The 23,908-nt window shown below is 33.6% G+C and overlaps 4 protein-coding genes across 4 annotated transcripts; 2 read left to right on the top strand and 2 right to left on the bottom strand.

Moving 5' to 3' along the window:
- The first annotated feature begins 6,671 nt into the window (after positions 1-6,671).
- Positions 6,672-7,442, top strand: LOC126674397 (auxin-responsive protein SAUR78). The gene has a single exon (XM_050368841.2). It carries the CDS (start codon positions 6,823-6,825, stop codon positions 7,210-7,212), a length of 390 nt encoding a protein of 129 aa, XP_050224798.1. The 5' UTR covers positions 6,672-6,822; the 3' UTR covers positions 7,213-7,442.
- A 127-nt stretch (positions 7,443-7,569) lies between these two features.
- LOC126672075 (uncharacterized) lies at positions 7,570-11,985 on the bottom strand. Its single transcript, XM_050365977.2, has 8 exons — positions 11,437-11,985; positions 11,195-11,290; positions 10,631-10,741; positions 10,249-10,558; positions 9,942-10,032; positions 9,064-9,394; positions 8,606-8,754; positions 7,570-8,366 (listed from the first exon to the last, which is right to left on the bottom strand). The coding sequence occupies exons 1-8, from the start codon at positions 11,773-11,775 to the stop codon at positions 7,859-7,861; spliced, it is 1,935 nt and encodes a 644-aa protein (XP_050221934.1). The 5' UTR covers positions 11,776-11,985; the 3' UTR covers positions 7,570-7,858.
- A 608-nt stretch (positions 11,986-12,593) lies between these two features.
- Positions 12,594-16,872, bottom strand: LOC126672074 (uncharacterized). Its single transcript, XM_050365976.2, has 8 exons — positions 16,321-16,872; positions 16,021-16,116; positions 15,658-15,768; positions 15,276-15,585; positions 14,969-15,059; positions 14,070-14,400; positions 13,504-13,652; positions 12,594-13,374 (listed from the first exon to the last, which is right to left on the bottom strand). The coding sequence occupies exons 1-8, from the start codon at positions 16,645-16,647 to the stop codon at positions 12,852-12,854; spliced, it is 1,938 nt and encodes a 645-aa protein (XP_050221933.1). The 5' UTR covers positions 16,648-16,872; the 3' UTR covers positions 12,594-12,851.
- A 3,205-nt stretch (positions 16,873-20,077) lies between these two features.
- On the top strand, positions 20,078-23,712 carry LOC126674927 (protein NARROW LEAF 1). The gene is made up of 6 exons (XM_050369473.1): positions 20,078-20,265; positions 20,625-21,128; positions 21,306-21,449; positions 22,058-22,298; positions 22,492-22,992; positions 23,070-23,712. The coding sequence occupies exons 2-6, from the start codon at positions 20,637-20,639 to the stop codon at positions 23,489-23,491; spliced, it is 1,800 nt and encodes a 599-aa protein (XP_050225430.1). The 5' UTR covers positions 20,078-20,265; positions 20,625-20,636; the 3' UTR covers positions 23,492-23,712.
- The last annotated feature ends 196 nt before the right edge of the window (positions 23,713-23,908 follow it).

Below are 23,908 nucleotides of genomic sequence, written 5' to 3'. Positions count from 1 at the left end.
TTAATCAATTATTAGTTCTTGAAAGAGTTCTATATGATTGGATATTGCATGCCTATGTTTCTGTACACTTTGAAGTACATTTCATTTGGTTTTCGTGGTGACATTTAGTACATCTCTTAGATCTGGGTCAATTCTGTACAGCAAAAACATCTCTAGGATTTGTACATAAGATAAAGTGTTATTTTCAGCTGGCAGTTTTTGAGATTGATTTTGCTTTCTCCAGTAGCTGGATTAATTCTGATTGATGTGATAGATGATGTTTTTGCTTCTAAGCAAGTATAATTCCGTACTGTTTTCACTTGGAAGCTAAGCTGAATGAGAAGCTTGACTACTCATAAATCCAATCAGAATTTTGGCATTATATCCTTGAGGCTGGTGTTCCAGGTCCTACTTGTCATTAGTATCTAAATAATTTTTTTTTTTTTTAAAATATATAGTCATAATTTTCAAAGATTAAAATTTAATTTATAATTTTTTTTAAATCAAATAAGTAAAAAGAATGATTGCATGCAACTTAAAATTTGTTAAAATTGTAAATATCGACCAAATGCTCTCTCAAAAAGATACGGGTAATTGATTATGAGAGTCTTAAACTATGGTATTTTTTTACAACTAGCTGACTAAATTTAATTAGTTTATTTTAATTTTATTTCAACAAGAGGTCTTTTATTCAAAAATAATTTTTTTAATTTTTTTACTTGAAAAGTTGTCATGTATGGATAATTTAATTTTAAAGATTTAATTAAAATTATATATACGTGAGAAATTTTTAAAGTAAAACTATTAAAATCCGATTGCCACATGTCAAAATTTGACTGCCATATGTGTTTTAGCCGGAAAACCTCGTTTAAAATAAAATAAAATTTAAATAATCAAATAAGACTAATCAAAATTTATTCATCAAGCCAATGGTCTAACTCTTAACCATCTGAACGCCAAAGGTCGCGGGTTCGAAGACCGGCTACGCCCTTTTTTAATATGGAGTGGTTGAGGTTGGGCTGCTGGCAATTATAGTTCGGAATTATCAGATATGTGGGTTTGCGGGCAGTCCATATTCCGGGATTTAACAATAATATTAAGTTACGGTGCAGTAAAGTGAATCCTCGTCACAAAAATAAATTATTCATCAAAATATGAAAAAAAAATTACCCAAAAAATATCGATATTAGGTGTTTATAGCGAATAGATTAAACACTAAACTAAACATAAATCATTGCAGAGATGGAAAAGCATGTCTAATCATGTTTAGGGGAGAACTTATCCAAAACATGATTGATTAACGATGACGAAATATGCCAAGGAAGAAAGTTATCCCCTTGATTTGTCGTTAGTTAATACCAACAAAAACGAAAAGGGACACATAAATTAGGGGTCTAAATTAAGTCCAAAACCTTAAAAAGGAGGCAATAGGACATCATCATCCTTAACATTATAATTATTTTCATTAATATATTCCATAATTATATGCAATCAATATACTCCATATATACGTGTATTTTTAGAATTGTCTGCTTATGATATGGAAGATGATCATCACATCATTTTTGCATTTTGAGTTGATAAGAGTTTTTTTTTTTTTTTGAATTCGAGTTAATTAGACTCTTTTTTATGAATGCGTGTTGATTAGACTTGTCAACTTGATTTTGTGAAATAATAAGGGGAAAGAAAATTAATTACCAAATTCCTTTTTTTTAGTGAAATTGTAATTAGGTTTATGTTAAATTATATTGCACCTCATGCTTGCATTCTTTTAAAATTTATGTGGTAAATGCAAATACTTATGTACTATATACTATAATTTTAACGGTGCCAAAAAAACTTAGCTTTTTGATGTTTAATAAATTTATGCAAAAAAAAAAATTGCAAATCTATTGTAATTTGATAGCTTTATTGCAATTATATCAAACAATTTCTAATCAATTTGATTATCTCAGTTTTTAGTTGAATTTTTATACGAACTCCTTAAAGAAGAAGCAAAATTAAAGCCAAAAATGATTAAAAATGGAAAATAAGGCAAATAGTCATTACACCAGAATAAAAGATTGACACAATTAAAAAAATGGATAGAATTGTAAAAACAAATAGTCAAATTGGGAGAAGTTTACAAACTTTAGAAGCTTTAAATAAATTTACAAAAAATTGAAAAAACAATCGACTTTTTAGCATCATTTGACCTATACTATACGGTTTACCATTTGATATAAAAACTTCAAATTGCAGTTTTAAGGAAATAAAGATCATTGAAATTACCATATGATATGATGTAGATGCCACCAAATAGGGATGAAAATGAAAAGAGCCAAGTTTAAATTCGAATTCAAAAGTTTTATACAAGTTGGAGCTCGAGTTTGAATGAATTTATTTTTTCAAACTTTAATGATATTCAAGCTATTTGTATACTCAAAAAAGGCCTAATCACTCAAAAACCCTACACCTTTAAACTTATTTTCAGTTGTACCCTGACGTTGAAAAACTCTCTTAAAATCCTCCTACCTTTAAATTCCATTTCAATTTCAATTGCACCTTAACGTAGGAAAATCCTCTCAAAATCCCCCCATCTTTAGATTTTTTTTCAATTGTACCCTAAATTGAATTTTTTTTAGTTTTGATTTTAAAAAGTTATTGGATATAATTTTAGGAAGAATGATTTTAATAATATCAGTGTTTAATTAAAATATAGATTAAAAATGAAAGATTATTTTAATTTTTTTTTCATGTGAAAATAGGTCAATTTAATAATTTGAGGTACAATTAAAAAAATTAAAGATGGAGAACTTTTGAGTGATTAAGCTCTCAATAAAATGCATAATTGGTAAATATCATTTTGTATAATTCATTTAAAATATTCTCTATTTCTATCATATAAGTCAAGCAATTAAGAAGATACATGTTTAAATTTAAAAGCACATACAAAGATATTATTATTTTATGCGTATAAAAAACTCGTTTAAATTTGTGAATCTAGCCAATTCGTTTTTATCAACTTGAGCCAAAATTAAATCTGAATAGCTGAAGTTCGAGTTTGATTTAAAAAAAAAATTGAAATCAATGATTTACACCTCGAGTACCGATAGAGTCCCAATCTCTTAAGTCTTAACTATTGTTGTTCTCCTCTCCCTCTGTCTCACTTTTTTAAAGTTATTATTATTGTCATTTAGTTCATTAATTCATAACGACATTTGTATTCACATCCATCAACATTTATTTAGAGCTTGATAGAGTCCTCCTCCGTTAGGATTTTTGAATCAATTAGTTAAGATCTTCAATAATTTTAGAGTTTTTTTATATAAATATGGAGAGAAGAGCCCTAGTGGGAATTGAACTTTCAACGTTTATATCATTTGAGTTACGGTTCGTTGGTAATAATTTTAGAATTAAATAAATAACTTTTAAGAATGGCGGATAATTGACCATTTTTTCTAATTTTTATATATCAAAAAGATATTACTTTTAAAAATAGTTTTTGACTTAGCCCCCATCTATATGTTTCTCAAATTTCAATTAAAATCATCTATTTAGACTGGTTAGAAATTAAAAAGCACAGAAACTTCGAGGAAGTTGCGTGGCCCGTCTCGAAAATATTTCGGAAACCGGAAACTCTCAAAAACTTTCAGAAACTCATAAGAAAATATTTCGGGCCGTTTCCATAAATAAAAAAAATTATATAGCTATAAAAAAAACTTATAAAATTCTCAACAAATAATTTTTTTGAATCAATTACCTGTAATTTTTATTATTTATTTTATTTAAGATAAAACTTATTTTCTTATTTTTGTTGTGTTTAATTATGTGCAATTTATTTTATTATTGACATAAATGTATAAATAATATTTAATATATAGTATTTTATAATTTGTAATATTATAAATATACTCTTATATTTTTATACTTTACAGGTTTCTTTTACATTTCGTGTCCTTCATTTTAAAAATCTGCCGTTTTTCCGTATCTGTTTCGTGTCGTTTCTATTTTCCGTTTCCATTTTCGTGCTACCCAGTTCAGAAATGAATTATTTATGCATAGCTTGAATTATGAATGGTTCATTATTGGGCAATCGTATAAATGTGACCAGAACATGAAAGAACCTGGATTTATAACTGAATGATTGGTTAGAACAAGGTGGTATGGCTGACCAATTTTTTGGAGATTTCACCATTTTAAGGAAAAATACAATACATTTCACATGATCACCCGCTACTCAAAGACAACTTCATTGTCGGCGGCCACTGATTTTCCCGCTTTTTCTTACCCATCAATTATTATTATTTTAATATAAATATTTTGAAGATATTTTAAAAGATTTAATGGAAGTGGAGTAATAGTAGCAAAATTTTCAGCTTCAAAACTAAGTAAAAGATGGGTGAAAGCAAATTAAAGACCCAATACATGCACTTACCCAGTTGATTAAAGTTAAGGATTAGCAATTTTGTTTTCATTCATGTCACAAACATGCGTGTGTTGATAATTATATGCAAGCCGTTTCTTATATGAAATATATAAATTCTTTTGGCACCTCTTATGAATTTTTGTGAAATTTACAATTCATCAAAAAAAAAAAAACATGCGTGTATTGCATAGAAATTGAATTCACGCGAGTGGAATTATGATTATTTTCAGCCGGATAATTTTATGGGTTAATTTTATAAAAACTCACGACATTTACACAAAAATTTCATTTTAATCACAACTTTTAAAAGTTGCCATATAAAACTATGACCTTTCATTTTGTTTCAAATCCATCATTTCAGTGTATTTTTTTTAACTAATTTTTTCATTAAACTATTAATTAAAGATCCAAATTATAAATCGACACTAATTATTGTTATCTTTCTGGTAGAATATGTAGGATTAGTAATTTTTCGTCAGGAAAAATACATCAAATTTTACATTGATGATGGTTTGAAATAAAATAAAAGGTTGTGCCTTTAAATGCCAACTTTTAAAGGTTGTGATTAAAATGAAATTTCGTGTAAAAATCGTGATTTTTTTATAGAATTAACCCTAATTTTACTTGATTATTAATTTTTTTTATTCATTTGACATTTCAGATTTAATTTTGATATAGACTTAATTTTATCATAAACATTACTTCTTTTTTCTTTCCGAAAATTACAGTCCGGATTAAAATTGACTTAAGTAGCAATTTAACCCCTCAACTTGTAAGTAATGGACAATTAGCACATAAATTACTTTTATAGGCAAATCAGTCTTAAAATTAGCGGTGATATTCAATTAATTCCACTTTATAATTCGCTCCCTCAACTTGTAAGTTAATTTCTCTCTCAATTAGCAATTTATTTCCTCAACTTATAAGATTATTTGTAAAAATAGGGCGAATTGATTATAATTACCAATTTTAAAATTAATTTATCTCTAAAATAAATTTATATACTAATTATTTATTAATTACGAGTTGAGAAATAAATTGCTATTTAATTCGATTAAAATTTATCCCAAACTTAGGTTGGTTTCGTCCCTCAAAATTGGCCATGCCTAGGTAACATGTGCATGCATGAACCCAGCATTCCTTTTGCACGTAAATCCTCTATAGCCAGCAAATGGTATGTGATTATAGGCTAAATTCATTAAATTTTGTTTAGATGTTGGGTCCTTAACATAAGGCCATGTGGATTTGGTTTCATGATCATATCATAAAAACGGTTCACGTGCATAGTATTGTCATTTAACTAAGATGGCTATTCGGCTCTAAAAATCTAACCAAATTGAATCTATATATGCAAGTGAAGTTTGAGTGGCTAATATTTAGTTAGCACTTAACTTAGTTTTTATTTCTGTCAAAAAATTTAAATTGATGTAAACTACATTTTATTCATTTTATTTTAGAAATCTCTCTTTTCTTTTTTTTAGATGTTACATTTTAAGTTAAAATTGTTTATTTACTTCTTATTTTGCTATTCAAATAAAGTTCAATACTTTAAAACACAATTTACAAGATATCATTATAAGATTAAATAAATTAAAATGAATATAATTTGATATTTTAAAAAATGTATGTAAGATACAATGAAACTTCTCAAATGAGACGGGCGAAATAAACTTTAAAAATCAAAGTAATTTGAATCAAAATAAATCAATCGATGTGGTTCATGAGTTTTTAATTCACTTCATATTAAAAATAAACTAAAAAAAATTATTTTCTAATTTTTTTTTATAATTTAATACAATTCGACTTGGTTATTGGAGACCCACCCTCCATTTAGTGGGACTCACTCCCCCATGGGTCTTTCCACATCTAAATTTTTACTGTTTACTTGCATCCTGTTGTTGAGTGTTGATTCACATGTGATAAATTGGATTAAATTGAATGAAAAACTCAACTTGATAACAACTTAAATGTACGTATATGTCATTTTGTGCGCCCCCACCATAAGTTATAAATAAAAGATGGCTTGTTTATGTCACTAACAATAAAAATGATAGCTTTGCAAAAAGCTGTACCCCCACATTTTCTAGCACCGGAAACAATGACATTGCACCCACCAATGTCTTATTAGGACACACTCTCGTAAGCGGACCACGTAGAGCGTACAGTAAACAATTATTCACCTTATATATTTAAGTTTTAAATATTTAATACTAATATAAAATTTAATCACATATATTATATTTTTTAAATTTTTTATACATCATATAAAAAAAATCGGACTCGGCCCGTTGCTTACACTAACCATTGCATAGCTACTACTATAATACATTTTTAGAGTGCACTTCAAGTCTCTCAATCCTCTCCTTCTGCAACCAATTAATATTATCAATCTTTTGCTTAATTTCTTCTATTTCTCTTTAAAGGAAATTATAATAATGAAGAAGCTGAGTTTGATGCTAAGAAAATGCAAGAGCTTGTCGAGGCAACTCGGAAGATCTTCATCATACAGTAGCCTAAGATCTAAATCTACTAGAGAAGACTTAAGGGTACATGATCATCATAAACAAGAAAATGAAGATCAAGAACATAAAATTATTTTTGTTGGAAGTACAAGAAAACGTTACGTGATTAGCTCTAAGTACTTGAGTCATCCTCTAGTTACGGCTTTAATCGAAAAGCCGAAGCCGAACCAGAAGCAAGGGGATGAAGAAATGGTGGTGGTGAAATGTGAAGTTGTTCTCTTTGATCATCTTTTATGGATGCTTGAAAATGCTGATCCTAATCTTTGTGTTGAGGAGCTTGCTGATCTTTATTATGTCTTCTGAATCAAAAATTCTTTAAAGGTAGTGACCAAAAAAGCACTAATATGATTATTTTTTTATGATGTTATTCATTTAAATTCTAACTCCAATGAGTTTGTATTAATTGTAAAAAGAATTATGGAATTTGATCATTTGTAAACCTACTCATGGAGTTTTCTTGTGTTGTACGCTTCATGGTTGTTCTTAATCTTTTTAACTATCAATAAATTTTCATTGATGCAAAATTTTAATAATTGGTTTTAGTTTTCTTTTTACTTCTTGCAAATTGTTTCTGAAATCTCTTGGCAATTTTTATTATGTTTATGGATTAGAACATATAATACATTTTGCTAGTATGACTCAGCCAGTGCTTAAACAATATTTCTGGAGAAGAAGCTTTTTATTGCTTTTGTTTAATGATCACTATGGAACACAGCAAAAACAAACTGTGAAACCCTACCAAAAATAACTCTAAAAGATACATCTATGAAAAATCATCGATGAATTTATAAACCGCACCCAAAATCCCTCATCAGTATAAGGGAAAATAATGATAACAACATGATTCCCGGAGCAAGAATTAATGTGGCCTCTTCGAGTTAGCTAACTGGACATCGATCGACCTATAAATAGGTCAGACATAACTTAAACAAGTACTCAATGCAATCTTTCACTCTGATTTTGATGCCATTTTATTCCTCTGTTGATGTTCTGCAACTTTGTAATCGACAACCTCGCGAAACAGATTTGCATCAAGTACGCAATTCTCACTCCCGTAAACTGCAGCTTGAACACCTGCCATCAATTTTGCTATTTCCCTCCCGGAAAATCCCTCCGTTTTGGCTGCAGCCTCCTTCAAAATGTCATCAGTCACTCCCTTTATCTCTATCTTCTGCGGCTGTTTTTTGAACAAATTTCGTAGCCAACCACCGGATTTTGTTGATCCAGCCTGAGCTATATATTTGTCTAAGTAAAGCTTCAGCAGCTGGAAACGCTCCTCTTCCCCTGGTAGGGGAAACTCCAGGATTTCATCGATACGATCTGTTACAGCTGAATCAAGATCGCCTGGACGATTTGTGGCAAGAGCAAGGACTATATCCTTGGACTGTCCACCAGTCCGATAAAGAAGAGCATTGAGTGCACTTCGCTGAGCTTCACTCATATAGGTTTTGTTCCGCCTGCAATGTTTGTTCAACAAATTCAATCCTCTAAAGTCTAGATCCATGTATTAATTTATAATATTCTTTGTTAACCACAATATGCGTTATGATGAGCATATTTTATTTGTTAATCCTTTAAATTCCATGAAACTATCTGTTGGATAATGCAATTCATTCTTCCATAACTCGCATGAAGCTAAAGAGAACTGCTGATGGAAATGTACACATAGGCAAACTAAGTGGCAAGTAATACTTACTCGCATAGGAATGCATCTGCTTCGTCTATGAAAAGCAACAGACCCCTGTTAGACTTCTTAGCCCAATCAAATAATTGGTGTATCTTCGTAACAGCCTGAGATCCCAGAGGCGCAACGTCACCGCCAGTCATCAATGCATAATCTAATCCCTGCATGTAAAACAGAAGTAGGTAAGAAGAAGCACTAAAATCATTCGTCGTAATTTACAGAATTTCACTGAATGACACTATGACATATTTAAAAAAAACAATGAGCAGGCATGTTTCTGGTTATCATTGCATTTCTCATATTTGACGATTATAAATTCACAAAGTTCACTAGCGCCTTCTTCCGTTATTATTTTTCTTGTACTATGTTGAAAACATTTTTCTTTCAGGAAGAAAAGATGCGGTTAATTAAGTAATTCATGAAGTAACTGTACCATGCAAAGGAGTGATATGATGTGAAAAATCTCATACCGATTTAGAAGCAAGCTCTCTGGCAGCCATTGTTTTCCCCGTTCCTGGAGGCCCATAGAAGAGCATATTTCGAAAAGGTGCCTGATGGGATTTTGTATTCGCAGTAGCATTGGACAGTTGTTCAATTCTTTTTTGAAGAGAAGGATGTAAAATCACATCACCAAATCCTTTTCCATTTCCAGAAGACCCATTATTGGCACCACGTGATAAAGAGCTAATAGTACGAGTAAAAAATCCTGACCAGGGGTATTTCCCTCTGGAAGATTCTCTTATAAGAGACGGTTGACCCAATATTCTATCCACATATCTCCAAATCACCTTTGCACCTTCTCTGCATCAAATAAATGGAAGATGAGGACACTATCTGTAAGCTAAAGGCACATGTTCAAGAACCAAAATGCCGAATTAAGATTATTTCAGAGAAGACTTAGTCAAGATCTTTAAATACCATATTGAGAATAAGATATAGTTTTGTGCTACCAAATGGACACATCAGCAAGCTTCAATTGAACACAATAACAAACAAATGTCCGGTCAAAAAATGGTGATGATACACGTTATAATAAATGAACAAGTACAATGTCGCATGAACACAACAGAAGTTTATAGGCGTAACTTCTTCTCCCTTTTCAAGACTTCACTAAAGAGTGAGAAAGCAGGCAACGGCTTTGGTCAGCTATTTAAAACTATGATAATCAAGGACAAACTATTTCCTCAGCATATAAAGGCCAATGAGAAACTTCTGAAGTATATGAATATTTTTATAGCTATTCAAATCTATGCTAACCTAATTCCAATGATTAATGGTTTCTGTTGACTTTAATGAAACTCCACATGTACAGGTACCCAAATATTCAGGTGTTATTCTTTGACATTACCTTGTTGTATAAATTCCAGCTGCAAGAGCTGTTACTCCCCCCACAGCAACAACCAACTTATTTTGATCTGTTAAAATGGCTCTGAACCCCCCTACAAACAAAGAAGTCTAACCACTTCAGCTGTTATCTCTTCAAGCCAAACCACGTGAATAAAGGAAACGAATATAATACTTGCAGTATATGAAGAGTAATAAACCTGCAATTAGACAAACTTATGAAATACCAAATTTAATTGCATGCAAGTTGAAAAACAGTAAATGATACACCTAGTTTACTATATGTTGTTGATATGTCTTTCACTTTGTACCTCCAATATGGTCAAAAGCAGTATTTATAGCAGCAATCCATTTCTCTCTTTCAGCATTTGCACGATCAACCAGCATACGCCTGTTAACATCTTCAGCTAGCTTTGCTTCGTGAGCTCTCCCTTCTGCTTCTGCCATAGCTTTCACTCGGATTGTTTCACGTTCTACCTCAGCCTTTTCTCTCTCTGTTTGTCTCCGTTGCGCTTGAATCTGTTCTTCCGTGGCTCTCCGAGCTTGCTCCTGCCTTATTGATGATTCTTCTTGCAGTTTGACAAGTTCCTGGTTCCTCGCTCTTTGATATTCATTTTCAGCCTGTAATAACAACCAATCAAACTCCTCTCTTAAAAATAACGGCATTCAAACCAGAAATGAGGTGATACTTGCCAGCATCCTCTTTCTTGCAAGTTCATCCTCATAGCGAGCCATCTGGGATTTAGTTTGAGCTTGATGCTGAGCAAACTTTTTCTGTTCATCATATATTACCCGTTGCCTCTCCTGGAAGGTTAAGAGATGAAAAAAATCTATAAATAGGAATGTGTCTGTTACAGAAATTCATGAGTCTAAGAAGATGAATTGTGAAGCATTCAACAGGAAAACAAACGAGTAATGAAGCATTCAACAAGAAAGCTCTCTGCGCTGACCGCTGAAGCTTCTCATAGCAATTCTAAGTAGAGATTATACTATAAACAAAATCTGCTGTGTGATTGCCTTGGCCTATGTGCATAGCTATAAAAACGCTATGACAAACACTCGCTAAATCTAACAGCACAACGCTCATGCTAATGCTCTAGAGCTACATTTTAGACTGTCTTAATAAATGATAAATTGACTATCATGCAGGTTCTTGATTGATACCAATCCAAGGATTCAGAGCCACTGACTATTTACCCATCAATCATTTCGGCATATAAAAGTAACGAGCAGGACAAAGAAATAAGCATGTCTTACAGTTTCAGCTTGTGCTTGCATTGCCTTAAACTCAGCAACCTTGGCTGCATATTCCGTCTGCTTTGTTTCTTCTTGGGTCTTAATAGTTTCAAACACCTATAACAACCATAACAAAGTTCAAAATCCAATCATTAACTAAAGTCCCACTCAAATTCTCTTTGTAAATCATTTAAAACAGCTCAAAACAATAAAATCAAATCAAAATTCCTATATTACATGAAACTAAAATTAAAATACAAAACCTTCTTAGCATGAGAAGAAGAAGTAATGTCTCTCAAAGCTTTAGCACCTCTCTCGAGAGCCTCGGGATCGAAACCAGCCGACGTCGTTCTAGGGTTATCATTCCTAACTTTAGGTGGAGAATCTTCAGCAGCACTAGAAGAATCGGACGGCTGAGATTGCCCAGGTTGAGGAATAGGAACAGGAGCATTTTGACCGGTTGATGAAGAAGTTGAAGAAGAAGAGAACGGTGAGAAATTGAAAGGGCCATCTGCATAGGCAATATAAGAATTTGATGGTGAAAGTGAAGCAGCTGATGCTGCTAAAGCTGAGAATACTCCAATTGCATATGACTTCCCCATGTTTAAGAAGAAATTACATAAAACTCAAGATTAGGGTTTTAAAGAGAGTTTAATTTTTATTTGATTTTGTTTGATTTTGTGTCTTGAAGAACAAGAAAGGTTCCATGAATTTACAGGCAGCCCCTCCCTGCTGTAATTTTATTAAAGAGAAAGAAGAGTGGAGAAGGTGGGTTTGGAAGGGTTTTTGTAGGGTTTGTTTTAATTTTTGGGCGGTTTTCCTTGAACTCGGGTTATCATAAGCGGGCTTGTTTTTAAAACCGTAACCTATCAGGCTTATCGTAACTGGGTCAGCCCGTTAATAGCCCAAATTAGGTGTAATCGAGTCGAGACAACTCGCCAGTTATTTGGAAATCGACTCGAAAAATATATCATATATGGAAATCTAATCGAGTCGAGGCAACTCCCAAGTTACTCGGAGATCGACTCGAAAAAAAAATTCATGTATGGAATTGAGCTCGAGTTGAAGTACTTGAATTTAATTATCGAGTCGAGTTTGAACATTAAAATACTCAACTTGATTAACTATCGAGTGGAATATTAGTTAATTTACTATTTTACACTTTATAAATAATATCTTTACTTTTATATTAAAACTTATTTTTTGAGGTTTACATACGCCGAGCTTGAACCTCGATTATTCTACCAAGTTCGAACTTGAACTCCAAAAAAAAAAAAAAAATCAACCGAGTTCAAGTCAAAATACAGGCTTTAAATTTTAGAGTAGCATCAAAATCGGACTTGGCAATGTTTCGATTTTGATTCAGTTACACCTACAGGGTCACAATTTCTTAAAATCTGTTCTCCATATCATTGCAAACTGTTCAGTAATGCCACTGTTGATTTATTATTGAAATGCCATGGCAGAAAATGTAATACACTGGACAGTACAATTTGCTAGTTACTGAAGCAATTAAATGGCTTCGCTCATCCACATTAAAGACAAAATTAACTGTGGAAAGCCTAAGAATTATAACTCTAAAAAAGCTATATATGAATAATTTATCAATTAAATATAAATCACATCCAAAATTCCCCCATTGATCCAGGGGAAAATAATGATAACAACATGATGCTCTTCAACTCGACTCAGCTCGCTCAGATTTTGATGCCATATCACTTCTCTGTTGATGTTCTGCAATTTTGTAATCTACAACTTCGCGAAACAAGTTTGCATCGAGTACACAATTCCGGCTCCCGTAAACTGCAGCTTGGACACTTGCCATCAATTTTGCTATTTCCCTCCCGGAAAATCCATCAGTTTTCTCTGCAGCCTCTTTCAAGATGTCATCAGTGAGTCCCTTGATCTCTATCGTCTGTGGCTGTTTTTTTAACAAATTTTGTCGCCAACCGCCAGATTTTGCCGATTCAGCCTGAGCTATGTATTTGTCTAAGTAGAGCTTCAGGAGCTTGAAACGCTCCTCTTCCCCTGGTAAGGGAAATTCAAGGACTTCATCAATACGATCTGCTACAGCTGAATCAAGATCGCCTGGACGATTTGTGGCAAGAGCTAGGACTATATCCTTGGACTGATCACCAGTTCGATAAAGAAGAGCGTTAAGTGCACTTCGCTGAGCTTCACTCATATACGTGTTATTCCGCCTACAAAGTTGGTTCAAAAAATTCAATATTCTAATTCCAATGTATCCTTCTCCAAACTTGGGCGAAACTAACGGAGAACTCATTATGGAAATATTTACATATGAAAATTAAGTGGCAAGTAAGCCTTACTCGCACAGGAATGCATCTGCTTCGTCGATGAATAACAACAAACCCTTTTTAGACTTCTTAGCCCAATCAAATAATTGATGTATCTTCGTAACAGCCTGAGATCCCAGTGGCGCAACATCACCCCCAGTCATCAATGCATAATCTAATCCCTGCATGTAAAATAGATGAAACAGATAAGAAGCACTCGTTCATCTTATGCTATTTACTATCATGTAACGATACCAAGACATATCATACCACCAATGAGCAGGCGTATTCTCATAATTGATTGACACTACAGCTTCACAAAGTTACAGTTATCTTCTTCAAATATGGTTTCTTCTTTTGTTATGTAAAGACATTTTTTCATGCAGAATAAAGGAAAAGTTGCATGGAATTAAGCGTAAAGTTATTATGAGTTTATGACATAACATGGCCACTATAGAACATTAATTCATGAAGTAACAATGCTACGCAAGATGGTCTACGAACTGAAAAGTCGATAAAAGCAAAATTATCATGTTTGCAGTTTTACAACTAAACAAATCATGAAACAAAAGAGTGGCATAAAGTGATGAATTTCGTACAGATTTACGAGCAAGCTCTTTGGCAGCCATTGTTTTACCAGTTCCCGGAGGCCCATAGAAGAGCATGTTCCGGAAAGGTGCTTGATGGGATTTTGTATTTGCAGTAGCATTGGACAGTTGTTTTATTCTTTTTTGAAGAGAAGGATGTAAAATCACATCACCAAACCCTTTTCCATTTCCAGAAGACCCATTATTAGGACTCCGTGATAAATAGCTCATGGCACGGGTAAAGGATCCTGACCAAGGGTATTTCCCTCTAGAAGACTCTCTTATAAGAGATGGTTGACCCAATATTCTATCCACATAGCTCCAAATTACCTTTGCACCTTCTCTGCATCAAATTAATGAAAGGTTAAGACACTATCTCTCTCTAAAAGAGACGTATTCAAGAACAAAAAAATCTGAAGTTAAACAAAAAGATCATTTCAAAGTAGACTTCATCAGGATTTCTAAATACCATAGGGCATAAGATATAGTTTTGTGTTGTCAACAAATGGACATATTGACATCAGAAAGCTTCAATTACTCACAATAAAGATTTAATTGTCCGGCCATGGCCAGTCCAAAATGGGTGATAAGCAGTATATGCTGTAGCAGTTAACAAGCACAATGCTATATTAAAACATAATAAGAGTTCATTGGCATCACTTCTTCTCCCATTTCAAGACTTCACTAAAGACTATAGCGTAAAAAAGGCGGCAACTGCCTAGGTCAGCTATTTAAAGCTAAACAATATTCTCAGCATAACAAGGCAATGTGGCTACTTCTTAATCATAGTAATAATTTGTCATAATCATTCAGATCTATGGTGATCTATATCTAATGACAAATGGTTTCTTTGACTTAAAAGAAATTCCATGTACTAGCTATCCAAATATTCAAGTATGCTTTATTGTTACCTTGTTGTATAAATTCCAGCTGCAAGAGCTGTTACTCCCCCCACAGCAACAACCAACTTATTCCGATCCGTCAAAATTTCCCGGAAACCCCCTACAAACAAAAAATCTCATCCATTTTAGCTGATATCTTGTCAAGCTAAAATACATGGATAAATAGAAAAAAGTGTATAGCAGTTTATCTGTAGTAATATACTGGCAAACAGACAAATTTATGAGATACCAAACTTAATCTGTATGCACGTTTAAAAATGGAAAATGATACACCTAGTTCTATATGCTGTTGTTGGTGCATCTTTCAATTCTGTACCTCCAATATGATCAAAAGCAGTATTTATAGCAGAAACCCATTTCTCTCTCTCAGCATTTACACGATCAACCAGCATACGCCTGTTAACATCTTCAGCTAGCTTTGTTTCATGAGCTCTTCCTTCTGCTTCTGCCATAGCTCTGACTCTGATTGTTTCACGTTCTATCTCGGCCCTTTCCCTGTCTGTTTGTCGCCGTTGTGCTTGAATTTGGTCTTCTGTGGCTCGCCGAGCTTGTTCCTGCTTTATTGATGACGATTCTTGCATTTTGACAAGCTCTTGGTTCCTCACTCTTTGATTTTCATGTTCAGCCTGTTATAATAATTAATCGAACTCCTCCTCCACAAATTACAACATTCAAACTAAAAATGAGGAGATACATGCCTGCATCCTCTTTCTGGCCAGTTCATCCTCATAGCGAGCCATCTGGGATTTAATTTGTGCTTGTTGCTGAGCAAGTTTTTTCTGTTCATCATACATTGCCCGTTGCCTCTCCTGGCAGTTTAAGAAATAAAATTTTTAAGAAACAGTAACACATCCATAAAAGAAATTCATAAGCATAAGGACAGTAGTGATGTATTACACAATAACAAAACTCTTTCCGCCACATCTAACAACACAATGCTCTCCGGAGCTTAATATAACGCAAAATCGCAATTCTGAGATTTCAGTCACTAAATTTTTAAAAATCAATCATGTAAGCATATAAAATTAGCGAGAGGGGGCAAGTATATAAACATATCTTACAATTTCAATATGTGCTTGCCTAGCCTTAAACTCGGCAGCCTCCGCTGCCAATTCTTCCTGCCGAGTTGTTTCTTGAGTCTTCATCACTTCAAACACCTATATCAACAACAAGAAACACTCTTATCAAAATGAAATCTAACCATTAACTAGAGTCCCCTCAAATTCCCTTCGCGAATCGATTAATACACCTGAAACTGAACTTGTCTATACACATATTACTACAGCATATGAATTAGTTATTTCATATCAAATGACAAATTTCTAAAGCAATTCCAATAAACAGAATGGCTTCATCTGCACCTTTTTAGCATGAGGAGAAGAGTTAATCTCTCTCAAGGCTTTAGCACCTCTCTCGAGAGCCTCCGGATCGAACCCCGACGACGTCGTTCTAGGGTTATCATTTCTAGCTTTAGGAGGCGCTGATTCTGCAGCAGCAGCAGAAGAATCAGACGGCTGAGGCTGCCCAGATTGAGGAACAGTCGGAGACCCATTTGAATTACGTGAAGAACCAAAGAGTGAAGAAAAATTCAAAGGGCCATCTGCCAAAGAAATGTTAGAATTTGATTGTGAAGCAGCAGCCGATGCTGCCAAAGCTGAGAGCATTCCCATTGCATATGCCTTCCCCATTTTTTGAAATCCTTGAAGAATGTTAAGAGAAGATAGATAAATTGTAAAATCTTGAGGTTTAAGAGAGTGTTTTTTAGGGTTTTGATTAATTTAATCGTGACTGTGTCTTGAAGAACAAGAAATATTCCATAAATTGGAACAGCTTCCTGTTACGAGAAAGCGCCAGTGGAGGAGGTTTTGGAAGGGTTTTTGTAGGGTTTGTTATATGGGCGGTTCTTTTTTCAACTCGGGTTTGGGTATTGTAATGGGATCCGTTTTGAAGTCGTGGTATGTTAAAATGTGAGGCCACCACACGTGTTATAATTTATAGTTGAACAAAGGGTAAATGTACCCCTAAACTTGTGTCACGGGGTCATCTAACCCATTTTATATTTTTTGAGCAAATAACCCCAAAATTATTTATTTTCGGGTCAAGTAACCCCATAATTATATTTTTAAAATGCGTAAAATACAAATCGGAGGTGAGGGATGCAAAAAAGTAATTAGAAATTTCCCTAATTGTTGCGATAAAATTATCCTAAATCTGTTTTTTAAAATGAAAATATAAATTATGGGGTTATTTGATCCAAAAATGAAGAGTTTTGGAGTTATTTGCTCAGAAAAATATAAATTGAGCTAGATGACCCCGTGTCACAAGTTCAGGGCGCGCGTTGACTCTTTGTTCATTTATAGTTTGATACTTATTGTTTGAAAATCAAATAATTTAATATCTTATTTTTTAGATATGCAAACTATTAAAACATTCTGTTAAATTTACTTATCAAATTATTAGCGGAATTAATAGTGAAGTAGCAAATCGTTTGAAAATAAAATACCAGATCGTTAATATAATTAAAATTGAGGTACTAAATTATTTAAAAGTAAGAATCAACTTGTTAATTGAACTAATAGAAATCCGTAATTCTTAACGGGATTGAAAGTGAGGTGTTAAATCATTTGATTTTTCAAATAAAATGTATCAAACTGTGAATTATAATATATGTGGATGACCTCACAATAACTTACTCTTAAAACAACACGTCAATCGAATTTTATAGAGTAAAGAGTCAACTCAAATCTCATATTTTTGTATCTTTATATCAGAGAAGTCAATTTCTATATTTTTATTGGTCAATTAAATTTTATACTTGTATTTTATGGTCAAATAAGTTATTTTAACTATTTTAGTGAATCAAATCCCAAATTGTCCTACTCTATATCAAATATCCTCAATTAGTATATTTTAAACGCGTGACTTATTTGACACTGAAATACAAATTTGAAAATCTAATTGTCTAAAGTGATCTATTTGACTCCGAATAAAACTTAAAAATCTAATTACTAAAAGTATTGATCCCGATACGAAAGTTCGAGGGCTGGGTGACCTTTTGTTCTATTTAAAATAAATTGATAACCATCTTAAAATAAAATTTGCATCACTTAGTTCTATTAAGTAGCTTTTGATAACGCAATTTACTTACTTAATCAATTAAGCTACAAAAAAACTTAAAACAAGACTCCTACCAAAGGCACCATTAGAGAACTTTCTGAAATGGGCGATAGTTTGAAGGAGCAATGTCGCGTGGAGGCAAAAGGGCTACAGATCGTTAACTTATTTTCTTGACGGTATCTGAAGGAATAAACATTGGCTCACTTTTTGCTAGGAGCCGCAATAAGAAGATACAAGTATTGTTTGGAACAATTATGTATAAAGCATGCATTTGCAGGTGACTTTTTAAGTTTGCTGTCAAATCATAAGGCTCAGTGAAATGCGTAAAGATCGTAAAGAATACTACGACGATCGTCAACAATATGTTCTATACAAGACAACTCATGATGCTCGTATCGTATCAATTAATTACGTGTTACTGCATCTATCATTATGTGTTCTATATGCAATTTTTTAAACTCTACCCTATCATTTAATCTCTTGTGCAAAATCACAAACACTTTTTTAATTAACGATCTATGACCAAAAATTCAATGCGTAATCGGAAATAGATAGAATTTTTTTTATTGACGAGCTCTTAAATCTACATTGAATTACTAAATATATGTATTGATCAAATAGATTAGATTCGACCTTGATAAATCCATATGATTGATATTTATTAAATATCAATAAACTGTATTTTATATATATTTACTAACTTAGCATGTATCCCCCATAAGTAAATCAAACCTAAATGAGCTACCAAAAAGTTACTTCTTAAACTTATTTATCATAATATACTAATTCTAATTTATATTAGTTTATATTAAATATGAATTTTGCATACATGGTTTTACGATTTTGTGAAGACTTGTGTTTTCTATAAATAGTCACTCAGGTCTAGTTAAAGCGACCCCCTTCGTAGGGATGCACCAATTCACCTGAAATTATGGGGCTATTTTGTCGAATTTTTTCACGGCTTTAGATATTCGCTGCTTACCCATATGTGTTAGTTTTGGGTACGAGATCCTTTTTCAGAAGGTCATTCGAGCTTTTTCCTAGGATATAATATTAAATTAAAAAAAATTGCTACTTACTATTGAAAAAATTCGTTTGCACTTTTTAAGGAATGACATTTGTTTTTATGAATTTAAAAGCAAACGAATTGTAGATATAAGGGAAAAGGGTCATTATACCCTAATATTTGGCAGAAGGATCATGTAAGCTCTCAACGTCCGAAAAAGATATGAATATGCTCATAGCGTCTTAAAAAATATACAACCAAGCCCTCCGGTTTTGACAACGAGGCTCCCAACATCTCACTCATGAGTTAAAATCGGGGCATGATTGTTCATTTTTCGGAATGTTAGACACGTATTTGAACTTTTCGAACGCCAGGGGTTCAATTGATCTTGTAAACAAATCTTAGCGGCATAATGACCCATTTCCCTAGATATAATTTACTATAATAATCAATAAAATCATTTTTTTTTCGTATATTCGTTAATAATAATATTTATCACGGTATCCTTATATTTGTATATAGACATTACATTATGATGTTAATACTATTCAATTTATATTAATTTAAACAAATATATTATATAATAAAAAAAATAAAATTAAAATATATTGTATGAGAAAACTTAATGTATTTAGTAACGAAAGTTATCAAACGAATAATGATGTCGAATATTCAAAAAATTTAATAATTAACATATTCGATTCTTAAAATCCAGACACTTTAATTCATAGTTGATATGACTAAAGAATTAAGTGCTGAAAAATTAGGCGTTAGAATTTCGAGTGTTAATAATAGTTGAATTTCCCAACTAATATTTATATTTAGCTTGTGTAAAAATAATTTGACATTTGTTATTTAAATATTATGTTTTTCTAGATCATTATATCATTTGCCATACTAGTAAAATTGCCAGCAACTCCCATGTCGACACATACATATTCCGATTAAAGAAATACTCCATAATATCCATCTCTAACTTTACCTTCCCATTCTTTTTCTATAGAATATTATCCCACCAATATTATCATCACAATCACTTTGCTCTACTATATGCAAATCGGCAACCTTTCTCTGCAACTGATCCTGACCAGATTCTTGACCCAACAGGCCAATTGACTTACACGGGTCTTGAATTTTCAATCGGACCCACTTGTCCCGGTTTTCACTTTGCCATTGTTGAGTAGTAAGCTTCTTGTTCTGGGTTTATCTGTCTGGTTAGCATAGTTTATTTTCATGCATGAAATTGACAGTGTTAGTTATTATACATGATTAGAAGAATTTTAGCATATACTTATATACATGAATAGAAGAATTATAGCATACATTTACAGTGGAGTTTCATTTTTATTAGATGTTAGTTACAGAGCGGGGGGTTTGAATCCACGACCTTCAAATGCACTTGGATACGCCCTAACCATCTAGGCTAGGCCCACACTAGCAAATAATAGCATATGGTTCTTGGTTTTCTAGATTTTCTCTATTACTATTTGGTGTTTTCTTTGTGCTGATGTCCTTCTCAAGTATTTATCTTGTTTTTTGAAGGAGCTTGTAAAGATGGAGTGCAGGGGCCTAAATACGAGGGCTCGTTGCTCTAATTCGACTCCATCAGAGGAGTCAGCTTTGGATACGGAGAGAAATTGCTGCAGTCATCGTAGTCTGCCTTCATTAAGTCCGCGAACTCTTCAACCGTTTGCTTCTTCTGGACAGCACTGTGAGAGCAGTGCTGCGTACTTCTCGTGGCCTTGTTGGCGACTAAATGATGCAGCTGAAGAGAGGGCGAACTATTTTGCAAATCTGCAGAAAGGGGTTTTACCTGAAACTCTTGGTCAGTTGCCAAAGGGGCAACGCGCAACCACATTGCTGGAGCTTATGACTATTCGAGCATTCCATAGCAAGATTTTGCGGTGCTATAGTCTTGGCACAGCTATTGGATTTCGTATTCAACGCGGTGTGCTGACAGATGTACCAGCCATTCTTGTCTTTGTTTCCAGGAAAGTTCACAAGCAGTGGCTCAACCCTATTCAGTGTCTACCCAATGCTCTTGAGGTCAGGATGATGCTTATTGCTTGTTGTTCCGTTTCTCCTTTTTTTTTCCACAAATTAATCATTGATCTGTCGAGCATTGTCCGGCTCCACCTCAGGCTTTCCCATTCATGTTCCATTTTATTTTAGTTGGTACAAGTTGCTATTAATTTAAAAGGCATTGTACATTGCTATAATCAGGGACCAGGAGGAGTATGGTGTGCTGTTGATGTGGTTGAGTTCTCATATTTCGGTGCACCTGAGCCAACTCCTAAGGAACAGTTATACACTGAGATTGTGGATGATTTACGCGGGGGTGGTCTGTGTATTGGTTCAGGTTCTCAGGTACTTTTCAAGTTTCGGTACAACTTATCTTTTGCATACCATTAGATATATGGAAGTTTTGCCTTAGTACCCAAGAGTAATTTTGCATTGTTTTGATAACATATCGTGATCACTACAGAATTTAGCTCCTCACTACCCATTATTTAAGTTTAGTATAGTTTAGTTGCTCTGCAGGGCCTTTTTTCCTCCAATAGATCACTCCTTTATAATCAAACTTAGCTTTCTATCAAATAGTTGTCTATCTACGACACTTTTATAAAGTCGATGACCAAGGACTATAGTCTGTTCTCGGATTAGATGATAAAGATCTTGCTTGCAATCAAATAATAGTAGATTTGAGGCTTAGGAGCGTTTTAAGGATAATTCAGCGTGCATGCCTATTTTAATCTGTAAACTTTGTATTCTTCATTTAATAGTAATGCTTCGCGGAAAAAACTTAATCTTATAGACATAGGATGTTGCTGCTACAGTTCTTTACTGTTTTTAATAAGACCGAAACAACATTCATTTATTGGTTTCTACCTGTATAGTTCACCTTTTGAGGATAAAATTCTTATCTCATTTAAATGGTGGGAAATGGGATTTACATCAGATTGTTGATTGTGCAGGTGGCAAGTCAGGAGACCTATGGAACCTTGGGTGCTATTGTAAGGAGTCAGACTGGCACTCGACAAGTTGGATTTCTAACAAACCGGCATGTTGCAGTTGACTTGGATTACCCAAATCAAAAGATGTTTCATCCTTTACCCCCTAATCTTGGACCTGGGGTATATCTCGGTGCAGTAGAGAGGGCTACTTCATTCATCACAGATGATCTTTGGTATGGCATCTTTGCCGGAATAAATCCTGGTATGGAGTTTCCAGTTATATACATGTAAAATGGACAACCTATCTGCTATTTACTTATTTTGTTTAAAATGTAATTGATCACATGTTTCGTTTGAGAATAATCTGATTCCAATTTAAGTTGTTGATTGGACCAACTGAAAGCCTGAAGCTTTGAACTCTAAACTGATGCAATAGTATTTGGCTTGGCTTGCAGAGACATTTGTGAGAGCAGATGGTGCATTCATCCCATTTTCCGATGATTTTGATGTGTCCACAGTTAGCACATCTGTAAAAGGGGTAGGAGAGATCGGTGATGTCAAGAACATTGATTTGCAGTGTGCAATCAGTAGCCTTATTGGGAAGCAGGTGACGAAGGTCGGACGAAGTTCTGGCTTCACCACGGGAACTGTGTTGGCCTATGGCCTTGAGTACAACGACGAGAAAGGCATTTGCTTCTTAACTGATTTTCTTGTTGTGGGTGAGAATCAACAGACTTTTGACCTTGAAGGAGACAGCGGAAGCCTCATCATAATGAAGGGCGAGAATGGTGAGAAACCGAGGCCAATTGGTATTATATGGGGTGGTACTGCTAATCGTGGTCGACTTAAGCTGAAAATTGGCCAGCCTCCTGAAAACTGGACTAGTGGAGTTGATCTTGGACGTCTTCTCAATCTTCTCGACCTTGATCTCATCACTACTGATGAAGGGCTCAAAGGTTTGAACGTGGATTTTTAGTTTATTAATTAAATTTTATGCGTACCTACATATTCTTATCAGATTTTGTATTTGTAGTGGCTATACAAGAACAAATAGCTGCATCTGCAACAGCATTTGGCTCCACTGTAGGAGACTCCTCATCTTTAGATGGAGTGCTTTCAAAAGACAAAGTTGAAGAGTCGCTAGGTATTCAAATTGAGCATATCCCATTGCCTGTCGACCATAATCACTCGGAAACAAACCCGTCATTAGTGGAAACAGATTTTCTTTTGGAAGATAGGGTCAAGGTGGCTCCTAGTGTCGAACATTTATTTATCCCGAGCTCTGAAAGACAGTCCCCACTGCACAAAAGCAACTTATCTGATAAAGGTGCCTCGGAGAATCTCGCTTCTCTACGAAATGGCTGTGATGAAGATTTGTGTGTTTCACTGCACTTGGGTGACAAGGAAGCTAAAAGAAGGCGGTCCGAATCCGATGCTTCAGCTAGTATTGAATAAACAAAATGAGAGGATCGATGATGCTAATTCCAGGAAACTCTTCTTGAACTGTGTGTTGTATGAGGTATTTTCAGTTCAAGCTAATGAGTAGTGACCTCAAGTTTTTAGATTTTTCACAGTTAACAAATAACGACATCATGATTTCTGGTTAATGTTGAGTTTGCCTTGCTTTTTGGCCTGATTTTTACTTGAATTCAAGGGACAAGAAGTCTAATTCTGTACTTTTTTGTTGTAGATTTTATACTCCTGTATTTATATAAACAAAACTTATCATAAAGCAAAATGAAAATGAAAATAAATAAATTTCGACAAAAATACTTTAATGTTATTTTTACAAAAAATATTAATTCTATCAGTTATCTAAAAAAGTAGAATAAAATATATTAAGTTTGTGGATCTATTTCCACCTAAATTATA

Source organism: Mercurialis annua, linkage group LG3 (assembly GCF_937616625.2).
Source record: "Mercurialis annua linkage group LG3, ddMerAnnu1.2, whole genome shotgun sequence".
NCBI classification, from domain to species: Eukaryota; Viridiplantae; Streptophyta; class Magnoliopsida; order Malpighiales; family Euphorbiaceae; genus Mercurialis; species Mercurialis annua.
This window is presented reverse-complemented; position numbering and strand designations above follow the sequence as displayed.

Excerpts from the sequence above, each read along its gene's own strand:
- LOC126672075 (XM_050365977.2), bottom strand. The coding sequence starts at position 11,775 with ATGGGGAAGTCATATGCAATTGGAGTATTCTCAGCTTTAGCAGCATCA. Across the intron at positions 11,291-11,436 it reads CTTCTTCTCATGCTAAGAAG|GTGTTTGAAACTATTAAGAC; the intron begins GTTTTGTATTTT and ends TGGTTGTTATAG. Across the intron at positions 10,742-11,194 it reads TGCAAGCACAAGCTGAAACT|GAGAGGCAACGGGTAATATA; the intron begins GTAAGACATGCT and ends TTAACCTTCCAG.
- LOC126674397 (XM_050368841.2), top strand. The coding sequence starts at position 6,823 with ATGAAGAAGCTGAGTTTGATGCTAAGAAAATGCAAGAGCTTGTCGAGG.
- LOC126674927 (XM_050369473.1), top strand. The coding sequence starts at position 20,637 with ATGGAGTGCAGGGGCCTAAATACGAGGGCTCGTTGCTCTAATTCGACT. Across the intron at positions 22,299-22,491 it reads CTTTGCCGGAATAAATCCTG|AGACATTTGTGAGAGCAGAT; the intron begins GTATGGAGTTTC and ends CTTGGCTTGCAG. Across the intron at positions 22,993-23,069 it reads TACTGATGAAGGGCTCAAAG|TGGCTATACAAGAACAAATA; the intron begins GTTTGAACGTGG and ends TTGTATTTGTAG.
- LOC126672074 (XM_050365976.2), bottom strand. The coding sequence starts at position 16,647 with ATGGGGAAGGCATATGCAATGGGAATGCTCTCAGCTTTGGCAGCATCG. Across the intron at positions 16,117-16,320 it reads CTTCTCCTCATGCTAAAAAG|GTGTTTGAAGTGATGAAGAC; the intron begins GTGCAGATGAAG and ends TTGTTGATATAG. Across the intron at positions 13,653-14,069 it reads AAGAGCTTGCTCGTAAATCT|GGATTAGATTATGCATTGAT; the intron begins GTACGAAATTCA and ends TTTTACATGCAG.